This window comes from Coccomyxa subellipsoidea (assembly GCF_000258705.1).
Source record: "Coccomyxa subellipsoidea C-169, whole genome shotgun sequence".
In the NCBI taxonomy this organism is placed as follows: domain Eukaryota; kingdom Viridiplantae; phylum Chlorophyta; class Trebouxiophyceae; family Coccomyxaceae; genus Coccomyxa; species Coccomyxa subellipsoidea.
In genome coordinates this window covers 328,462-348,175 of record NW_005178030.1, presented here as the reverse complement: position 1 = coordinate 348,175, position 19,714 = coordinate 328,462, and the positions used below count along the sequence as shown (strand labels likewise).

General features: G+C 54.5%; 2 protein-coding genes across 2 annotated transcripts; one reads left to right on the top strand and one right to left on the bottom strand.

The window, feature by feature from the left end:
- Window positions 1-76: 76 nt before the first annotated feature.
- On the bottom strand, window positions 77-13,103 carry COCSUDRAFT_48248 (hypothetical protein; the record flags this gene model as incomplete). Its single annotated transcript, XM_005645530.1, has 26 exons — window positions 77-254; window positions 619-784; window positions 1,097-1,233; window positions 1,577-1,731; window positions 2,071-2,132; window positions 2,536-2,746; window positions 3,131-3,268; window positions 3,687-3,851; window positions 4,201-4,526; window positions 4,996-5,080; window positions 5,344-5,547; window positions 5,864-6,222; window positions 6,500-6,774; window positions 7,056-7,195; window positions 7,471-7,636; window positions 7,890-8,005; window positions 8,195-8,394; window positions 8,642-8,825; window positions 9,328-9,573; window positions 9,976-10,218; window positions 10,566-10,755; window positions 11,083-11,158; window positions 11,272-11,353; window positions 11,585-11,725; window positions 11,965-12,099; window positions 13,059-13,103. 26 exons carry the CDS (start codon window positions 13,101-13,103, stop codon window positions 77-79), a joined length of 4,425 nt encoding a protein of 1,474 aa, XP_005645587.1.
- On the top strand, window positions 13,008-19,480 carry COCSUDRAFT_30231 (hypothetical protein; the record flags this gene model as incomplete). Its single annotated transcript, XM_005645529.1, has 13 exons — window positions 13,008-13,430; window positions 13,555-13,635; window positions 13,800-13,874; window positions 13,979-14,056; window positions 14,368-14,529; window positions 14,773-14,902; window positions 15,246-15,358; window positions 15,719-15,920; window positions 16,471-16,548; window positions 16,859-17,056; window positions 17,499-17,711; window positions 18,608-18,763; window positions 19,272-19,480. The coding sequence occupies exons 1-13, from the start codon at window positions 13,365-13,367 to the stop codon at window positions 19,478-19,480; spliced, it is 1,761 nt and encodes a 586-aa protein (XP_005645586.1). The 5' UTR covers window positions 13,008-13,364.
- Window positions 19,481-19,714: the final 234 nt, after the last annotated feature.

The window sequence follows — 19,714 nt, the reverse complement described above, 5'->3', positions numbered from 1 at the left end:
CTGCCACCCCTTCTTGCTGGTATTGCAGAAGGGGCTGAATTCGCATGTGGACTCCCCACAAGGACCCCCCAGGGGATCACAGCTGCCACCACTTCTTGTTGGCCTCGCGGTCTCGAATCTGGCGGGCCATCGAGGCAAAGTCTTCGGCATCGGCTTGCATGCGATCGGTCTTGTCCTGCAGCGTGCGCAGCTTCTCGCCACGTTCCGCCAGCTTCTGCCGGTTTTCCTCTGCCATTGCCCCCGGCCCCTCCGCCCTGCAAATATCAGAAGTATCGCCACGTCAGACACCGCAGTGACCTGCTATTTCTTCCCACATGAGACACTGGCTTCGCGCGGCACCTCGAGAAACAATCGAACAGAATCATGTGTTACTTGACTCCCCGGACATCATACTCATCCAGCGTCTTGTGTGTGGCTTCATCTGCACTGACCTCAGCACATGGCTGATGATTCACAGAACCAGGGCAGCTCTCTCTGCACCCCCAAGGCTGTTGGTCAGGCCCGACAGGCTCTGTAGCCACATCTCAGGTGCCCATTCTGCTGCACTCGTCTTGACTTCTATGCATGACTCATGTCTCTAAAGTGCTGTCAGGTAGTGAGAAAGCCAACTATGACCACCTGCGGGAGTTGGTGGATCGCCCGTAGGCAGCCTTGATCTCCTCGGCCGTGCGAGTGCCGGGGGGTCCGCCTCCCGGTGCTCCGCCACCGCGCGCCCCTCGGGCCCCCCGCAATAGGTCCCCCCGGCCGCCATCGTCCCGGGTATCCTCTCGTTGAGCCCACGTTCCTATATGAGCCAAAAGGAGCTCATTGTGTTCTGGGGAGGAAAAAATCCCTGCTGCCCCCAGAGGACGAGGACCTAGAGGGGTTAGCAAGTGAACATTCCAGACATCCAATACCCTGCGAGGCCAACTGTGAACATGTGGGATACAATCACCAGCAAGCAGGATGTCCCTTGAAACTGTTTAGTGCCAAAAGCGGTCATGGTAAAATAGTAATTATGCACATTGTGGTACGAGTCACATGCACACTCCAAGCATTAATGCTGGGCTTCACACAGCATGCGTCATGGCATGAAGTGCACGACCGACTGACTCACCGCTGTCAGAGGGCGGCCCGGCTTCTGCAGAGCGGCCGAACGCGCGGTGGCCGCCGCTGCCGAACAGCTCTGCGCGTGCCGCGTCGGCCGACTCGGAGTGCTGCGGCAGAGAGCGCGGCCCCCTGGCGGCGGCTGCACTGCGGTGATGGCCGGCCTCCGACTCATCGGACCCTTTCCTGTCTGCGCTGCTGAGTACCCCAGACAAAGCTGTCGTCAGTCATGGTGGTGCAGAGGAATAAGAGTTGTCCAGCATGAGATGGCTGAGAAAAGGGTAGAGCCTCATCACAGCCCGCATGGATTTTGCGTGTGAACCTGCAGCATGGAAAGGGTGCTGCAATTTCCCATGTGCACGTTGCCGCATGCGAGGGCAACAAAAAGGGGCAACAAAAAAAGAGGGCTTATCTGCAAACTTGAAAGGATCACAGCAGGGCTCTTCTGTGAAGAAAGGGAATGGGGTGGTACAGAAGTAAGAGGGAGCACCTCTGAAAGGCGTGCTCATGGGAGAGGCCCGGGCTGTCGGGCTGTGGCGCATTCGCAAAGACGGCGGCCAGTGTCGGCGCCCGCCGCTGCGCCGCGCGCTCGTTCATGAACGGGTTGCGCGCCGCCAGAATGTCCTTTCCAAAGCGGTCCAGTCCCTGCGCATGCAAAGGCCGGTTGTGAGGTCATGCTGATATCATGATTTCATGGTGGACCACTGACGAGTATGATGACTAAAATATCGTGTAAGATGAATGATCGACCATTTTCTGCAGAGCCCTAGCAGATGCACTGCGATGCACAAGCGTGTTGAGTGCAAACCCTGCTTCTGGATATGTATTGGCCGGTGGAACGCTTGTACAGGTGCCCCACCTCTGTCAGGTAAGCAGAGGATGTAAAAGAGGTGTGCAAAGGACACTTGCCTGGTTAAGGGTGCGCTCGAACTTGGAGATTTCTTTGGTGGTGTCATCGACAACGCGCGTGGCCACGTCGCGCACCGAATGCAGGAATCCGCCCAGGCCGCGCTTGCCGCCTGCCTCCTCGCTCGGCGCGCGGCCCTCTGTGCATGCACATTAACACTGTGAATAGTGATTCCCTTACGCTCAATCCTGCACACTGGCCTCAGGTAGTATCTTTGGACACAGCTCCCAAGTTTAAACCGTACTCGTCACTGTAAACCCTGCACCAAATAATTGTTTCCAACCTCACGGGATTGAGGAACGCGGGAATGTGCCTGCAGAAACGGTAACTCGCAACGGGAGGGGGTCACTCTCAAGTGGGATAGCCTGCGCCACCATTGCCGCTGCAATTCCGAAAAGTGTTCCATGTGAACGTGGAATGCCCTGCACCTGTGGCTGCTGTCTGAGCACTCTCAAGGCAGTTGGAGATGCGAATGGGGGTGACTGTGGTATCATATCCGGTGTGGCCCTGTTTTGAACCAGGTTGGGTGCAGGCAGACTCACCGGGGAGCGGCGGCTGCGCGGCGGCCGGCAGCGGCGGCGGCTGGAAGCTGGGCGGGGGAGGGAACGCGGCGGCCTTGAGCTCGCGCGAGACGGCGTGCGCTGCGGCCAGCGCGGCGGTGGCAAGGTCCCAGTCGTAGAGCTGGGCCGGGGGATCCGGCGCGCGCGTTCCCTCCACCAGACCCACCCTTGCCAGGTCACCATGTGCGCCCACCTGCATTCGAATTCAAATTCATTTCAAATTTTTGCTCAGCTATGAGGGGTCCCATCTAGTAAGCCCACCCTTACTACGTCACCGTGTGCGCCCATCTGTGTTCCAGTACAAACTTTATGGATCAACACCCCGCTCAAGTTGTGGTGATTTGGCTGTGCGACAACTCAGGGGTGGATGGTATTGGTTGTCCTGGCTTTGGGCTGCTTTGTGTGCAGCTTTCCTGCTTTGCATGGACCTTCTCGCACTCAAGAACAATGACTTTCGCAGCACTGGGAGGCGCAATGACAGGCAACGGCTGATCACTTCCTCGGGACGACGCTCACAGCATCCGTGGCAGTGCCATGCAATCCAGTCTGCAGGATTCATGCTAGCCATGAAGCTCACCAGGGCGAGTTGGCCATCTGCGTCGACAGCGCACAGGCGGGACAGCTGCGCGGTGTGATCGGTCCAGGCCCAGGGGAATGTCAGGGCATCCTCCAGCCTCTGCACCAACACCAGCTCCAGGCTCGGCAGCGAGAACACCTGCGCAACCAATACTTCACTTCGTACTTTGCTTCACTTGGTCAGCAGCAAGATGAAAAATTTCCGGGTACGAGACGCTAGAAATAGTGTGGTCGGGCCCCGTTTGGAAGGCAGCAGAGGCAGGCTGATCCGGGAAGGCTGACAAGACTGTTCCTGATGAATGACGGTGGAGTCTGCCCTAAATTAACCCGGGCGATGCAGAAACATGTCCTGCGGGCATCAGCAGTGACACAGCAAGGTGCCTGACTCGCAGGAGAGACATGGCACTCGGGGCATCTCTCCTCTGCGGCAAGGCAGCTGGATACATCCCTGCTGATTATATTATGTGTGGAGGATTTGCGTCCGGCTTCCTCAAGAATTCCGTAAGGCATGTCAGAAGTTCTTCTTTGGAAAGCTTCTGTCCATGACATGCGCGTACCTTGAGGGTCCCCTCAGGAGATACACAGGCGACGCCAGGCCCATGGCAGGAGCTGAAGACACCGGCAAAGCCATATTGTCCGTCCAGACCGGCCTTCTTCAGCGTGGTGCGATCCGCCGTGCGCAGATTGTCCCCTGCGTAGAGCCGCAGGCTGCCGGTGCTCGCCTGTGACCAACACCCAATTTCACTTTAGGACCGTGTCAAATCCTTCGGTACTGTTCATACCATGAAGATGCACAAGTGTTCTCATCTGAGACAGTCCAGTCGTGTGCACATTTGCAGTTGAGCACCAAGCGCATGCCGCCAAGGAGTTGAGAGAGGGCGGACAGTCCATCGCATCACGCCCCAGATTCACTCTGGGCAGAGCTATAGCTGTTGGAGCAAGATTTGATGACGCCAGTAATGTGGACATGACGTTGGAAGAGAAGGCATATTGACGAGAGGCCCAAGCCTATACATCGGCATTCAGTTGTCAGCATAGCAACAGATAGCTTGGGCCAGTGATTGGGCTCACCAGAACGATGTGTGATACATTCGCAGCCGCCACCGGGGCTGATAGGGGTGCCTCATCGCTGACATTGAGCGCTGCAATCGCTGATGTCACATCGTGCATGGCGTCCGGCGGCGTTGCTTCCTCCTGTACCGCCGGTGCCACCACTGCTGCCGCTGCTGGGGGGACTGCTGACTCAGCATGCGGGGCCTTGAGGGGTCCGCCTGAGTTTGCTGGTGCAGGTGGCATTTCCTTGGGGGCTGATGTCTTTGGAGGAGAGGAATCGGAGCGGCTGTCTGGCTCTGAGGTGTGCTTGCTGCCGATCTGGGTAGAGACCGCCTCTGAACGCTCTGCAAGCACAAAGTATGCATGTCAGGAGCCAAGAGACTACAGCTTTGAAAGCTTTCGGTCTCAGTTGATTTTTTTAGAGTTTCCCGCTGGATATTTGGGCAGGTAGCGGGCTAAAGACCATGGCAAAGCTTAGTGAGGCACAGTTTTGCATTTAATGACAGTGCCGCCCTCAGGCCAAGAAAAGGCTAGATGTGTGGCGCAACTGGGATTCAAAATTTGCTCCAGCACCGACGGAGCATGTCTCTCTCAATCTCAACCTCAGGTCGGCATGCAAATCAACGCAGCCCACTAATTGGACGGCAGAAAGATGTTCTGCCGACGAGCAAGAGCAAGCCAAATACTTGCTGCTCTGCAAGCTTTGCTGACTGTACCGTAATGCACACCTTCACCAATCAAAAGTAAGGAAGCTTCCCACGCAAGCCTGGAAAGGCAATTGATGGATAACTTGCGACATTCAGAAGCGCGCACCTTTGTCCTTTGCTGCTGCGCCCATGCGCGGTGACATGGCTGGCGAGTTGTCGCTGCCGCGCCGTACCCAGCGACCAAGCCCGCTCTGCAGCCAGAACACCCAGTCAGCCATTTTCACATGCATAATTTCACCCAGGCCTGGTTGAATACGTAACATGTTGAGCTGGAAAGTGCTGACAGTGATCAAGGAGTAACAGGTCGGCCTTCTGCTTGGAACACTGGCCTTCTTTGATTCTGATCCGGCGAACTTACTCCTTGCCTTGCCTTTGCAGCTTCATGTGAACATGCGCATCAGAGCCGTGATGCTGGACTCCTGATCATTTAGAGTCCACAAAATAGCAAGCTCACCTTGGCAGTGTGGGAGCTGACTAAGTGCCCTTGCTCATCATCACTGGTTCTAGCAGCGGTTGCCTTTTGTACCGCGCCACCGCCGCCGCTGCCTCGGCTGAGCAGCCCGAACTTTTTCTTGCCGGCCTTCACCACCTCCCTCTGCTGCGCTTCCACCGCGGCAGCCGCAGCCGCCAGGAGATCGTCATGGTCATCGTCCTCAGCCTGAGTCACGGTGCAGTTTTTAAGAGGGTGGATTGAGTAGTGGTCATGCATGTAGACAGGGCACGGCTACGGACAATTTGGGAGAATGCATTGTCTCCTGTGCAACAATATGCATGAAGGCTCTGTGCCACTGCTGGCACAGACACAGAGAATTCTGTGAGTGTGGGCCAAATCGGGTGGCTGAATCCAAAATGCTACTAAAAAGCGCCGCAGAAAGAAGGGGCGCGCATAATTGCTAGTTGAAACAGCCCCATGAAAGCCCCTTCAATTCTCAATCTATTTGTGACTCCAATCACCAATAAAGAACAATACGCACCTCGTCGGCAGAGGACTCTGGCTCGGAGTCGGATGCGCCCTTGACGGAACCCCCGCGCTCCCCCCTGTGCTGGGGGGTCCCGGGGCCAGGGCTGCCCAGGGCGTTCCCTCCCCCCTGCCCGGCCGGTCCACTCGCTGCCTCCACCGCTAGCCGCTGCCTGGGGGGAGGGCCCCCGGCGATCAGATGGCCGATGTGGCCGTCGTCATGCGCCCTGTGGGAGGTCATTGCAACGGGTGGTTCGGGTGGCTTGCTTATGCTGGGTGCGGCACTGCCGTGCGCTGCCTCGGGATGATGGCGCTCTGAGGCGTGCGAGTGGCCGGAGGCACCAGCAGAGGCGTCTTTAGGGATGGACGGAGCGCCTGCAGGTAAAGACAGGAACGCTGCTCAGCACGTACCTTTTCTTGCAATGTCAATTTGATTTAACTGAGACTTGAATGTACTGCACTCCTGTTGAGCTCATTGCAAACTTGTGGCAGGCCAACAGACATAGGCTAACCTACAAGGCCCTCAAGGATCCCCGGACGCAACATTGCCAGTGCACGATGGACAGCGTCGTAACCTTTGTCACATCACAGTCTGCAGGGGACCATGATGACGCTGACTTCATAGTGTGCACTTAAGCAACTCGCAACGCACCTAGTGTTGCTGGCACCGAACTCTGCGGCTGCGCCGCAGCTTTTCTCTCCGGGGCGGCCTCGGCGGCCGCGCGAGAGTTCCCGGCCCAAGGCAGCAGGCCGGGCCCGGCGGGCGCCCGCAGCGGGCAGCCGGCAGCGTCCAACAACAGAAGACTCAGCGCTGAGTCAGTGTGTTTTGGGCGCAGCCACGTGTCGCGGCCGATGCCGAGCGGCTCTCCGTGGCGCGCGTCCAGCACTGTCAGCGCGCAGTCTGCCGTGCCCACATACAGCGACAGCCTGCGCAAAAACTATCCTTTGAGCAGTCCTTTCTGTCCCAAGAATTTCCTTTCATATCAAAGATGATAGTGTGCACATTGATTGACAACATTCAAAGCAGACAAAGGCAGAGCTAATCGCATTCACAGAAATCACATTGCTGTCTTCTGCCAGAATACATAGATTTTGCATAATATTAGCAGAGGAGGCTAGAATGTGTCCAACATGCATCCGTATGGCATGCAATAAGTCTTTGCAGACCTGAAGTGAATTTCCATTGGCTTCAGGTATTCTCTGCTCACCTGGACTCTACGGGAGCCTCTGACGAAGGTTCGCCGCGCCGGCGCTCCGAGCTGGTCTTTGTAGGCATGAAGCTGTGCAGGCCAAACGCCGCCGCTGCAATGGGCTGGTCCGACAGGTGCTTGTAGAACTCCACAGACGGCTGCAGGGAGCACAAAACATTGTCTCTTTGAGCCTCTCTTCATTTCCTTGTTCACTTGCGCAGACAAGGTTGCCATGGGCAGTGTACTTCAAAGCAATGGATATGCATGCAGAAGCAGAATGCCTGGCGGTGCACCCTCATCCTCCACTGCAAATGCACATGAAGGCGGTGTCTTGTGGGATATGAGAACTTCCCAGGAGACTTTATCATGCACGTTCTCGGTGCCTACAATGAAAGAACTGTGTGGTAGATACTGACAATGCAGCGCCACACACCCGGAAGAGGTTCAAGACGGACAGGTCTCCAGAGGCGTCCCCGAGCGCGACGAGGCCCGCTTTGGACGCTATGCACGCTGTGTTGACCGCCACCTCATGCATCGTCACCCTCAGCACTGCCTGGTACCCCGCAGGCTGCTTCGCCATGCTCTTTTCTGGTGGACCCCTGTCACGAGCATTACCCGTCAGCTTGCTTCCTAATTTTCCTGTAGTGTAGTGAACTCTGGGGCAGTCATCTTGTTTTCTGACATTGCCATAGACAGGCAGTGTCTACCATAGAGCATTTGGGCAAGAAATCGATGTAGAATACGTTATGACGGGCAGAACAATAATCAAAGGTGTAGCAATTTCATGGGTCTCATGGGCAGTCAATGACACGCTTGGAAGTGTCATGAGGCATGGCTCGGGAAGCAGCTCACTTGCTGGAGTGGTCGATGTGGATGCAGGTGACCTCCTGCGCACCTGGGCTGAACTGGTACACGCGCACCTCGCCCTTGTCATGCGCCACCACCAACAGCCCCGACACAGTGCACACCTGCCCACACAAAATCCCACTTTTTACACACTCAATTTCCAATCTGACCTCTGTTTTGTAGACTAGCTCGGTTCACTGCTCCCTGGCAAGCAGTGACTGATTCACAGCAGCTGTGAGGGCAGCGCATCTACATGGTCAAAGATGGGCCCCATTTTGGTCAGAAAGTAAAAAATTGGATGGAGACAGGACCTGCATGGCGCAAACAGCGCGCAGCTTCCCGCCGGCGCCGCCGGCATCGAAGGGCACGGTTGCCAGCAGTCCCGGCACCTCCCCTGACATGTCCCACACGCGCACGCGGCCGTCCCGGTGACCCGTGAAATACAGCGGCGCTGTGGCCGGCTGCGTCTCGGAGCTCTGCTGCTCCGCATCGTCCTCATCTTGCGATCCGCCTGCTCAGGTATGCAGACTTGACTCTGTGAGGGTCATATTTATGGCTGCACTGCAATCCTGAGATCCTGGTGAACATTTTCGTCCCAGGAAACAGATTGTTCACGTGAAGGAAGCCTATGTTTATCTCAGATTCAGTGGATTTTTTAGGAGTCCATGTTTCAGTCAAGCAATCGCAGCACTGTCTGATGCAGAGTCAGGATTGCATGGCCATTAAAAGGTATTTAAATTACTGCAGGGAGGCAGCACCTGCTGGGGGGCTTGCTGATGGAGCGGTGGCCACCGCCGGGGGACCCGCCGGGCGCCCCCCGGAGAGCACCCAGCGCCATCGGCGCGAGACGCCGCGCGACTCGGGTGAGTCGGTGGCCGCAGCTGTGCCGCGCGCCGCACAAAGGGCCACAAGGCTGACGGCGTGCGGGAAGCTCTCAGCATCCTGCATGCACTCGCACCCATCTGGTTTGATCTCACTTGAAGGATGTTCCGTAAGTCATTCATCCTACGTCGTCATGGGCCTACGTTTGCCAGGAGAATACAATCAGCACTAGCTCAGCCGCCTGACAAACAATGGGTCCTGCATCACAGGAAATGCAAGAAAATTACCCAGAGCATGTCAGATATCTAGGCAAGGCAAGATCACATAGCCATGGCTCCACCTCCAAATGCAATGCGACCCTCCACAAGGTAGTCACAACATTAATCATGCTCATCTATGTGGCAGACCGCTAGTTGGGTCTTGCTTGGGTCTGGTGAGACCAACAAGGGTTAGGACATTTGGCAGCCTCTACCTGCAGATGCACCTACCTGCAGATGCACCTTGCCTCTGGCGTAAAAGTGTGACAATAATATTAGACCAATGAGCCTCAGGTGGCTCCCAAAAGGTGTCTAAAATGTTTTAAATTGAATTACTAATAAAATTAAGTCAGACAGAACCTCACCTCTCCTGCCAGAGGCTCCCCAGGGGCGAAGGCAGAAGCAGTGACAGGTGGCAGCTCCTGAAAGGGCAGCGAAAGGGGCACAGGCTGCAGCGTGCGTAGGTCATGCACCATCAGTTGACCACCCTCGCTGAGAACGATGAGCGCCGCCATCTCACCGGAACCCCCGCTGCCACAACTGCCCTCCGGGGGGACCAGCGAGAAACCCTGCACCGCCCCAAACCACGGAAGCACCCGCGCCCCCTCCGCCTGCACATCATCTACCTTTAGGGTTTGCTTTCCAGAGGAGCGACAGAATGTTACCAGTGCAGCTGGCTTCTGAAGCAGTGCTGCCATGCATTGGGCCATTGGTCTGTGCGCAAATGTTGGAAAACACAGGCATACTGGAGTAGCACGGATAGCAAAGACTGCTGCCGGTACATGATTGTGACAGGGGTAAAGTAACATATCTTCAAGGAACTGGCAGGGCTTCTTGTCGTGTGATATCGAGTCGTCATGTGATGGCCTTCAGGCCCATCTCAGGGGCTACAGTATCTGGTTCATCACCAGTTAGATACTCCCCGCAGCACTTTCCGCCCATCTGGATACGCGGGTGGAAAAAAAATTGAGTTCCTAAGCAATCGAGGGTGTGTAAAAGGGTCTCCATCACACCTCTTCCGAGGGGGCCTGCAGCGGCAGCATGCTGAGAACATCCGGCTGTTCCGCGTCCTGCCCGCCGAGCACCAGCAGGCCGCTCTGGCCGCCGGATTTGGCGCCCGACACGTGCCGCAGCGCGCGCACCGGCGCGGCCGGCTCGCCGATTGGCGCCACTCGGAGCTCCGCGTACAGCAGCGCCTGTTCTGGCATCTCTGGCGGCGTCTCCCCTGCCAGAACAGGATCAAGGGTCTTATGTGTCTGTTAAGGGTGTTGCAGATTTTCTACCTGCAAGACCATCTGTCTGTCACCCTAACTCATATGATTTCTGTGGCGGACTTGATGTCTGGCAACTGTATCGCCAGTTCCATGCATGATTATCTTAAGGATCTTTGGAATTTAGCTGTGCCCTTCAGAACCTCTAATGAGTGTGTTTCTGCAAACGCAGAATGTGCAGACAAACGGTATTTTCTCAAGGATGGATGCATGCGCACAATGCCTCAAATGCAAGACTTGACATGCGACTCCCTTTATTTGTCAAACAGAATAAAAAGCATGAGGTGAGCGGACATGCCTGTGGCGCTCTCGGGCAGGCCCCAGACGCGCACGGTGCCGCTCTTGTGCCCGGTGGCTATGCAGTCCCCCCGAGGCCCCACCCAGCAGGCAGACACGGTGGGGTCACTGGGGCACTCCTCCCCAGACTCTGAATCTCTCATTCCCCCAGTTGCGCTGTGCGCGCTCCCCTCGTCAGTTGCCACCTTGAAGCTGTTGTGCGCGTAGGCCACTACACACTGGTACCTGCATTCCATAGCAGGAGAGCATGATCAGAGGTTGCATGCGAAGAAGCACGGGTTAGCCCAGAAAGCATCAATGCCTGAGTTTGAGGATGCAAGCTTTGTCATTGATATAAAAAGCTAGGATATGATCTATGTTTTGCTTAATAAGGCGGCATCACAGCAGTGACGAGCAGGAAAATATGGTTGTCTCGGGACTGAAATGCAAGCAAACCGGTGGAATCTTAGTAAATTGGTAGATTGATGACTAGGCTTGTGGAATGGCAAGTTGGGTGGGACATGCCTCAGGTCCCAGATCACTGCACCGGAGTCCTCATGCACGATGAGCAACCTGTGCTGGTCGCCCAGTGAGTGCGCAGCCAGCACAGCAACAGCGCCTCTGGCTATCCCAATGTCGTCCGTAGTAACTGCAGCACAGAACCCACGTTACAGGGGCACTAGTTATTGGGGAAGCCACAAAAGCAAATATGTTTGTTGCTTACAGGCCGAGAAAGAGAATTTAGCAGAGCAGTAATCGCACTTGTGTGAGGCATCTGGCTGAGAGTGCAGGCCTCCCGAGCGCCCAGGGCCAAGCTGTTTGAGGATCCCATCAGAGCGGCAACCTGCCAGCAGCAGCGGGTCATCAAACATTCTCCTCATACCATGCTAGACTTTGACCCCTTTGAAGAGTTCCTAAAATGCCTCTTCTCTTCCATGCACATTTGTTGCAAATATGGGCTTTCATGGTCACAAGCGCGCATGGAGCAGTCTTGCCGATAAATCAGAGACACGATTGGTTTAGAGGAAGACGGATTAAGGATCAGGAGCAGTGCAAAATGCACCGCAGCACGGACCTGTATGTTCCCGCTGGCGCAGCCCAGAAGCAGATATGGCTCCTCAGTGAGAGGTTCCACTACTGTGATGAGGTCATCCCCAGGTGGCATGCTGTCCAGCAGAGCTGCTGCCTCAATTCCCCAGAGCTGCACATCTCCCTCCTACAATCATGAACACACTTCATCAAATTTTGGACTGACGCATAATTGCATGCATGCCTTGAGCCCCTTTGCGCCACTGCATTGCAGTTGACACGCCCTGAGCAATCCCCCATGAACCCTTGCTACCGTGGTCTCTTGATTAACAGGTTCGCGCAAGTGTAGCAGATGAGGTGTGGCGCAAAATAGAAAACTTTTCTTGCTAATGAGGGGAAGCCGAGAATGAAGCTGAGGTGGCCCACCTGCGTGACGCGCAACAGGGCGCCTTTGCCATTGAGGAACTGCAGCTGCTTTGTGACGCACTGGCAGGGTGATATGAAGGTTCTCTCCACGCCATCCCTTCCAAACACCTTCACCCGTCCATCTGTTGTGCCCACCTGTTGTGAAAGATTTGCGTTATTACTACCTCTTCACAAGAGGTGATGGGCAGTACTCCGACAGAAAAGTCCCCCAAAACTTAGTCTGAGGCTGCCAATAGATAGCACACAAATTGGAAGTGCCTACAATATTCAAGTTGTCGTGCCAGAAGTAAGCATACCGCGAGGAGCCTTTGGACAGGGTCATAGGCCAAGGAATCAGTGGCATCAGGGAATCCTGACTGGCCAAAGAATCTCGGCTGAAGGCTAGAGAATGTAATCAGATCTTCTGCCAGGGTGCGTCCGTCGTTGCGCAGGACTCGTTGTAGCCTTGAGCTCTTCATGCTGTGTTCCAAGGTTTTCTTGTTTAGCACGGAGAAGGCACAAACAGGGCCCTACTTTTCTGCAGACAATCAAGACTTGAAAAGAACCTATCTTGCTGTCCTTCTACCCAAGGCTACAGCATTCATGTTACAAAAACTCGTGAAGCTGTTGACCATCAAGGCCTATTCTTTCCCACGCCAAGAGGCTTTTTTGTGTTGTCTTGGCGCTGCAACTTTCAGTGGTCAAGAAAAATAAGGCGTCTGCATCTTTCCCTGTTCATTTGCCGTGATTACGCTAGGAAAACATCCCGGTCAAAGACAGCTAGCACATGGAATGTTTCGACCGAGGCCGGAATATTACTATTGACTATCTAGCTTTTGTCAGGACGTTTTGCCTTCGACTCTTGGAATAGCTAGGTACGTTGCCCCACTCTTTGCTTCTTGCATGCAGAAACCCAGTAGTACTGGGCCAGTACCTTCTCAAGATCTTGGGAACGAGGAAAATTGACAACGCCGCTGCGATGATGCAAGTCAGCTTCCATGGAAAACGCAGCTACACCCCCCCTGAACATTTGGAGATTATCCAAACGCGGATCAGAGAGGTGCATGCAATGTTGAACCACAGAGGCACCGCAAAGGCACTGAAAATTGTTGCACCTCTGGGAAGAAATTTCGAAGCTCTGGGCGCATCTTCTCTGGCATGCTGACACTACTTGACCATCATCATTGTCTGTAACATATATATTTAGCCCGTATATCAGCAATCGTGAATTGATCGCCGACACGCGCAACTCACCTGTGCCGAGGAGCCCATCGGGTCACTGAAATCCAGCGAATGCGGTTCAGAACAGCAGTGGCATGGAGATAGAGGAATGGATTACGTAGCTGTTTACAAGGGGGATGAACGGCCGCAAGGACATGGTGGCATCTGGCAGGGTTGGACCTAGAGGATAGCCTGCCATAATGGGCATCCGCGAGGCCTGGAATGCCTGTTGGGACCATGCAAACGATCACATTGGAAAATCAGCGGTAAGTCATGGATGCAAATCTGGACTAAACAGTAGCACCACGAACGGGGGTTATTTTTTGTGGTTTTGGTGGTCAGGCAGCCCATCTGGAGCTTGCTTCTGAGCCCTCCTGCTGACGCTTATAGGTGGGGAGATACTTCCAGTTGGAGGAGAGGAGGAGCACCTTCACGCAAGAGCTGCGGGCCGGAACTGTCACATTTCTCACTGTGAGTGTCCGCTTCCACTTCACATCCACTCTCTTGCTACTGCTTGGTCCTCCTTATTGTCTTCCTGACCCCAATGGATGCCTGACATGCCAGGAACTGAAATGCTTCACAGTCGATGGCAAAGCAAATAGTGTAGAAAGTGAGACTGATATCCCTTTGTGCAGACTGCCTACATCCTCGCTGTGAATGCGCTCATTCTCTCGGACACCGGCGGCCCTTGCAGCGCAGACGACTGCACAGTGCGTCCTTGAACTGCTTGACTGTTACATTGCCAGCGGCCAAGTCAATTGCCTGCTCTTCAAGCAACAACAGCGCCTTTACTCTCTGCCATTGAGCTGTGCAGGGGCCTGAGAAGGGAAACCAGGATTGCGTGTACCCAGATGACTACGGAGTGACAAACATCGGATACATGACATGCGTGGTGAGGCTTCACCCTTCACCACTGCTAATCTATTCCACACTGATCCATTGAAACGGCCCTCACACAGCAGTGCCTCTTTTTAAGAGTCAAATACTCAAATATTGTGATGGGCTGGCAGCACCTTTCATACTTGAAGGATATGAGGCGCAAACAATATATCGCCATGGTAGATGCAGTGGAGTACGCCGATCTGTAGTGGATCGATGCAGTGAAGCTGTGAGCAAGATCTCTGCCAGGCTCTGCTATCTCATTCTGGCAGCGCAAGCTTTGCCTGCCAATGGATGTCATGTCATCTGCGCTGCGCTGCGCAGGCGGGGGTACGGCAGAGTTTAGTGACGGCGACGGCTGCCAGCTCATGCATAGCCTCGCTGCTGATGGGCATAGGCGCCAATCTGCCGGTGGCATTGGCCCCCGGCATGGGCCTCAACGCCTACTTTGCCTACAACGTGGTCGGCTACAGAGGCAGCGGCAAAGTGTGCACTCCTCTTGTCTTGCTCTCCGTTGCCTGCTCCAATCGATTTGCAAGCCTCATTTGTGACCCAATTTTTCTTTTTGAGCAAGCCTCTTGTTTTGACTTGTCACAATAAGATCCTCTCGGCACTGATAAGACGAGTCTCACAATGCATTTAGGAAGTGTGTAAAATAGTGTGAGCTTATGAGAGATGCACAAGCGCAGGAAAGAAGCAGTGAACTGCAAATTCTCTGGTGGGTAACAGGTGAGCTATCAGACAGCGTTGGCGGCGGTATTTGTGGAGGGGTGGATCTTCATCATTCTGGCTGTCACCGGCCTGCGCCTGCGCCTGATCAGGCTGGTGCCCAAGTCCATCATGCTCGCCACATCAGCAGGTCTGCCCTTCTTCTGACTAGCTGACTGGAAAAATCCCAGAAAGTGCCAGAATGCAGCTGCTTGACGCCTGCATGAAGCTACAGCAAGGCCAAGCCTGGGGTCATGATGCTCAATCTCTGTCAGCCTTATTCTGCTGCCATAATACAGATCTGAGCTGGGAGAGTCCAGTATTGGTCTTGCTGCCAACTAGTCCAAATGAAAGCTACTCCACTTTGCAGCAAGCCTGTTTACCAAGACTCTGCAGAAAAAATGCATGCGGGAAGAGTTGGCGCGCAGCTTCTGACTGCTAAATTGTTCCACACAAGGCAGGAGTTGCCTGCTGAGTGCTCTGCTGCACTGCAGGCATTGGCCTGTTCCTGGCGTTCATAGGGCTGCAGAGCACGGAGGGGTTGGGGGTCATCTCCTACGATCCAGCCACCCTCGTAAGCCTAGGCGGCTGCCCGGCACTGAAGCATGTGAGGCCCATGCCCTTCTTCACAGACAGCTGGACAGGGAGCCATCATTTGTCCAGCCATGCAGACTTGTAACCAAGGGGATCAAGTGAGCAAGAAAGCTGAGTGCTTGTCATGCATTTCTCGGCTGCCGGCTGGTTGCAAGTGTAGCGCCACTGCATATGAGAATGCACATGCAGAGCTGATAATGTCATGCACTCCACTGCACTCTTACAGTGCCAGCTGGACCTGCTGAACCAGCAGGCATCAAGGAAAGGCACCTGACAGAATGGTGTCAGGGCCCCTTCGGCTTCGTCACTTTCACCTGCTCATTGTTACGTAGCTTGGATTTGATTTGAACTATATTGTGGCCTGCCCGAGCAGGAGTACGCGTACGTGATCGACAACCCCCTGACGGTGTGCTCGGTCACCAACGGCGTTCCCGTCACAAATCTGCCGCCGCCGTCGTCCAACTACGCGTGCGTGGGGGACAAGATGGAGAGCGGCTCCATGTGGCTGGGCATCGCTGGGCTCATGATCATCGGCATCCTCATGTCTCGTAGCTTCAAGGGCTCCATCGTCATCGGTGCGGCCCGTGCACTGATTAGAGAAAACGGTATGCGTACATCAAAGCAGAGTGAGCGCCGAAAGGAAGGAGGAAGGGCTGATTGCAAATGAGAGCAGCAGTCATGCCTGCAAGCAGAGGTGGAGAAGGACTGTCCCTGCAGAAACACAGACAAAGGGGAGCAGAGCAGACCCCCTTTTGGGGGTTCGCCAGCAGCATACATTCCAGCATGTGGCTGGACATTTCACAGAGCCGGCGGCAACACCCTTAGGAATGGCTTGACCCCTGAGTCGATGCTGGGTGCTTTAGTGGCTCTGTAGCCACCCATCAGCTCAAATGCTAGTCCAGGTTTTTTTGGAGCGCCAATTACAGATCATGTGGCTGACATTCGCAGCCAGCTAGCTTCATTGCAGTCAGACAAGTCTCTGGAGCAGATTTTTAGAGTGTGGAACCCGCAGAGCTTTCTAAGCACGAATAGCATGAGCACAGCGTTCTTGAAATGCGATGAGTTCGTTCATTGTCGGCAATCGTCGGCAATCTGACTCAGGTCATTTTCCTGCTGCTGCGCCAGGGATTGCCTTTGTTACGGTCATTGCATGGATACCGGGCCACGCTGCCTCCTATTTTGGAAAGGCTTCTACCATTCCCGGTGAGCCCAGCCTAGTCAGACCTATATTCATGCTCCCATCTGGTTTTCTCTCCTGAGCTCCTCAATGAACTCTGCATCCATCATCCAAATCTATATCCATCATCCATGCATTTCTTATAGGTCCTGCAGGTCTGGCCTGACAAGCATGCACAGCATGTCTTCTTGTACTTTGTGAGCTTGAGCCCTCATGTTCCTGCACGTACACAGCCTACAAGTCACCTGAAATATCTCTGTGAAGCTTGTCGCCTGACAACAAGTGAAATGCAGTTGCTACAACTGGGTGGAACACACGCTGTGACCGTGTGATCAGGCGGGCAGGAGCGCCTGCAGTACTTCAAGAACGTGGTGGACTTGCCGACGCTGAAGTCCACAGGCATGGCCATTTCATTCGCCGGTTTCACCTCGGGCGAGCTGTGGATAGCGCTCGTGACGTTCCTGTACGTGGACTTCCTGGACACCACTGGCACGCTCTTTTCCATGGCAAACTTCATCAACAACTACGTGCCCGGTATGTCTCTACACCGCACAGTCACTTTTCAGTGCATGCCAGCCGCCACCATAAAGTGTGCAACTAGATTGGTGATAGGATGGAAGGCTGGCTTCCAGGTTCATGTTGGGGAATGCAGCTGCAATTGCTCCATGCCCCTGACTGCTTCAGCAACGATGGCCTGCGGCAACCCATACTGTATACTGCAAATGGATCCGCACTGGTGTGAAGGACGTATTCCTCAGCGCGCAAGGCACTTCTCCTTGCTGCAGGGCTTCAAAGCCCAGGCTCTCACCATCCCGAAGAAATTGTTCAGCCCTTTTCAAGGCTTCATCCGTCTCTTTAGTGCGCGTTCAAGACGCCCGGTGTGCAAGCACAGGGAAGACATTGAGCAGTAGATGTACGGCTGATGTAAGATAGAACCAAGGGAGACTGCAGTCACAGGCATGCTTTGCTGGCGCAGGCTTTGTGAACGAGAAGAAGGAGTTTCCGAGGCAGATGATGGCCTTCTGCATGGACGGCATCGGCTCCATCATTGGCAGCCTCATGGGCACATCGCCCATTGCGGCCTTCATCGAGTCGGCCTCCGGCATCCGCGAAGGCGGCCGCACCGGCCTCACCGCCGTCTGTGTCTCCGCCTGGTTCTTCGTCGCGCTCTTCTTCACGCCCGTCCTCTGTGCGCCCCCCTTATCCCTCACTCTACTGTGACTTTTGTCCTGAATAGCGCTCAATTTCCTGGCGTCCTTGTATGTTGCTGTGGAAGGGTACAACAAAACATCTAGGAGAGCATGGTTGGGTGACTCTTTTTTTGGCGGCCTCACCGCCGTCTGTGTCTCCGCCTGGTTCTTCGTCGCTCTCTTCTTCACGCCCGTGCTTTGGGGGTCCCTGCACTGGCTGCCCTATTTTTTCCGTGCAAGCGGCTGCATGTGGCTGTCAGCGGCGCATGGCGTAGCAAGAGAAGCCTGAATATGTGTTCATCTTCTGACCTGAAGAGTCTTTATATTTTAAAGAATCTTTACCGCGCATTCTGGGTCGTGCTGCGGTCTTCTTCACGCCCGTGCTTTCTGGGCCCCGCTGCCCTCTTGGTTTCATCAAGCAGACCTCTCTGCCATGATTCTGTGATCTGGCCCTTGGCTGGAATTACAAGGTGCACCTAGGAGACATGGTTTGAAGAGGTCACTATGAGCTGGACGGCAAATTTGACTGCGGAACATCTGTAGGATAACAGCCAGCTGACCGCCAGCTGAAAGAGGGCCTTCCCTGATGAATTTCCCAGGATCTGTGATGCATGATTTTCCTGTTGACAGCCAGCATGCCCCGGCAAGCAGCCGCAGACTAGCACCTTGGTAATGAGAAAGCAACAGGTTCAAAGAGGGGTGCCCACACAGATCATGCCACGGTCAGCTGACAAGCAGGCCAACATGGGTGTTTATTATTGTTATTATCATCATCATTATTATTATTATTATTATTGTTATTATCATTATCATTATTATTATTAATGGGTATTTATTAAGTGCGTATTATTACAACCTACTGTTACTGAAACCGTTCAGTTTCAATTGCGCGCAGCGAACGTGCCGCCGTACGCGATCGGCCCGGCGCTGATAACGGTGGGGGCGCTGATGATGATGAACGTGGTGCGCATCCGCTGGGAGCAGTCTGCGGAGGCGTTGCCCGCCTTCATCACCATCATATTAATGCCCCTCACCTACTCCATCGCCTACGGTGCGCCCACCCTTTCTACCCTGGTAAATAAAAGTAATTCTGCCTTTTCCGCATCCCTGCTACGCATGCTGTCTAGAATGCCCCATCTAAGGTCATCTGCTTAACAATGACGAGAGGAATACATAGCAGGGAAGTTTTATGGAAATAGATACAAATACCCCTGTACATAGTGGGTCTGGGGGGTCTATAGTATGTAGTCATGGTGTCAAGTATGAATCCCCCTGGAAGTCAGCACAAGACGTTGACAAGTATGAGCCGATGCGCTCACCAACCCCAGTGCAGTCCGGCAATATTGCCCCTGGCCTGTTGAAGGGAGCTGGCATGTGCGGGCAGAAACTTTGGGGCATGTCCTGTTGAGGGTGTGGCAAGCATGCTGCCAAGCATCAAAGTCTTGTGCATGCACTTGGGCACCTGTGCACACAATGAAGTTCACATGACTCTGCCTTGATCAGGAGGATTTCCAAATCTACAGTGCCATTGACAGCATTCTTTCTTCTGTTGCTTCCAGGCATCATCGGCGGGCTGCTGGCGTACATGATTATACACAGCGCGAACTGGATCATCGACAAGGTCAGCGAGTTCGGCCACTGGACTATGACTGGCACCGACACGGACGTCCCTGTCATCGTGGACCGCTCCTTCATCGGCCGAGTTGCTTCCAACACCGGCACTGCCGGCCTGGTGCGCAGCCCCGCTGAAATTGTGAACTTTCTATGAGAGTCTGCAATTCTGTCGCCGTGCCCCGGCGCCCTTTTCTGGGCGGTTGCCACACAGAAACTGTGGAGATACTTCAAAGATTGCAAAAAACGAGTGCTTGTTGGGGCAATCATGGTTTGAGAAGCTGTCATTGGGCAATGTACAATCTGGACAATGCAACGTTGGTGACTTATCCCTTTTACCTGATTTGTTGCAGGGGGGGCGGCCCTCGGCCAGCAACGTGGTGAGAGCGAT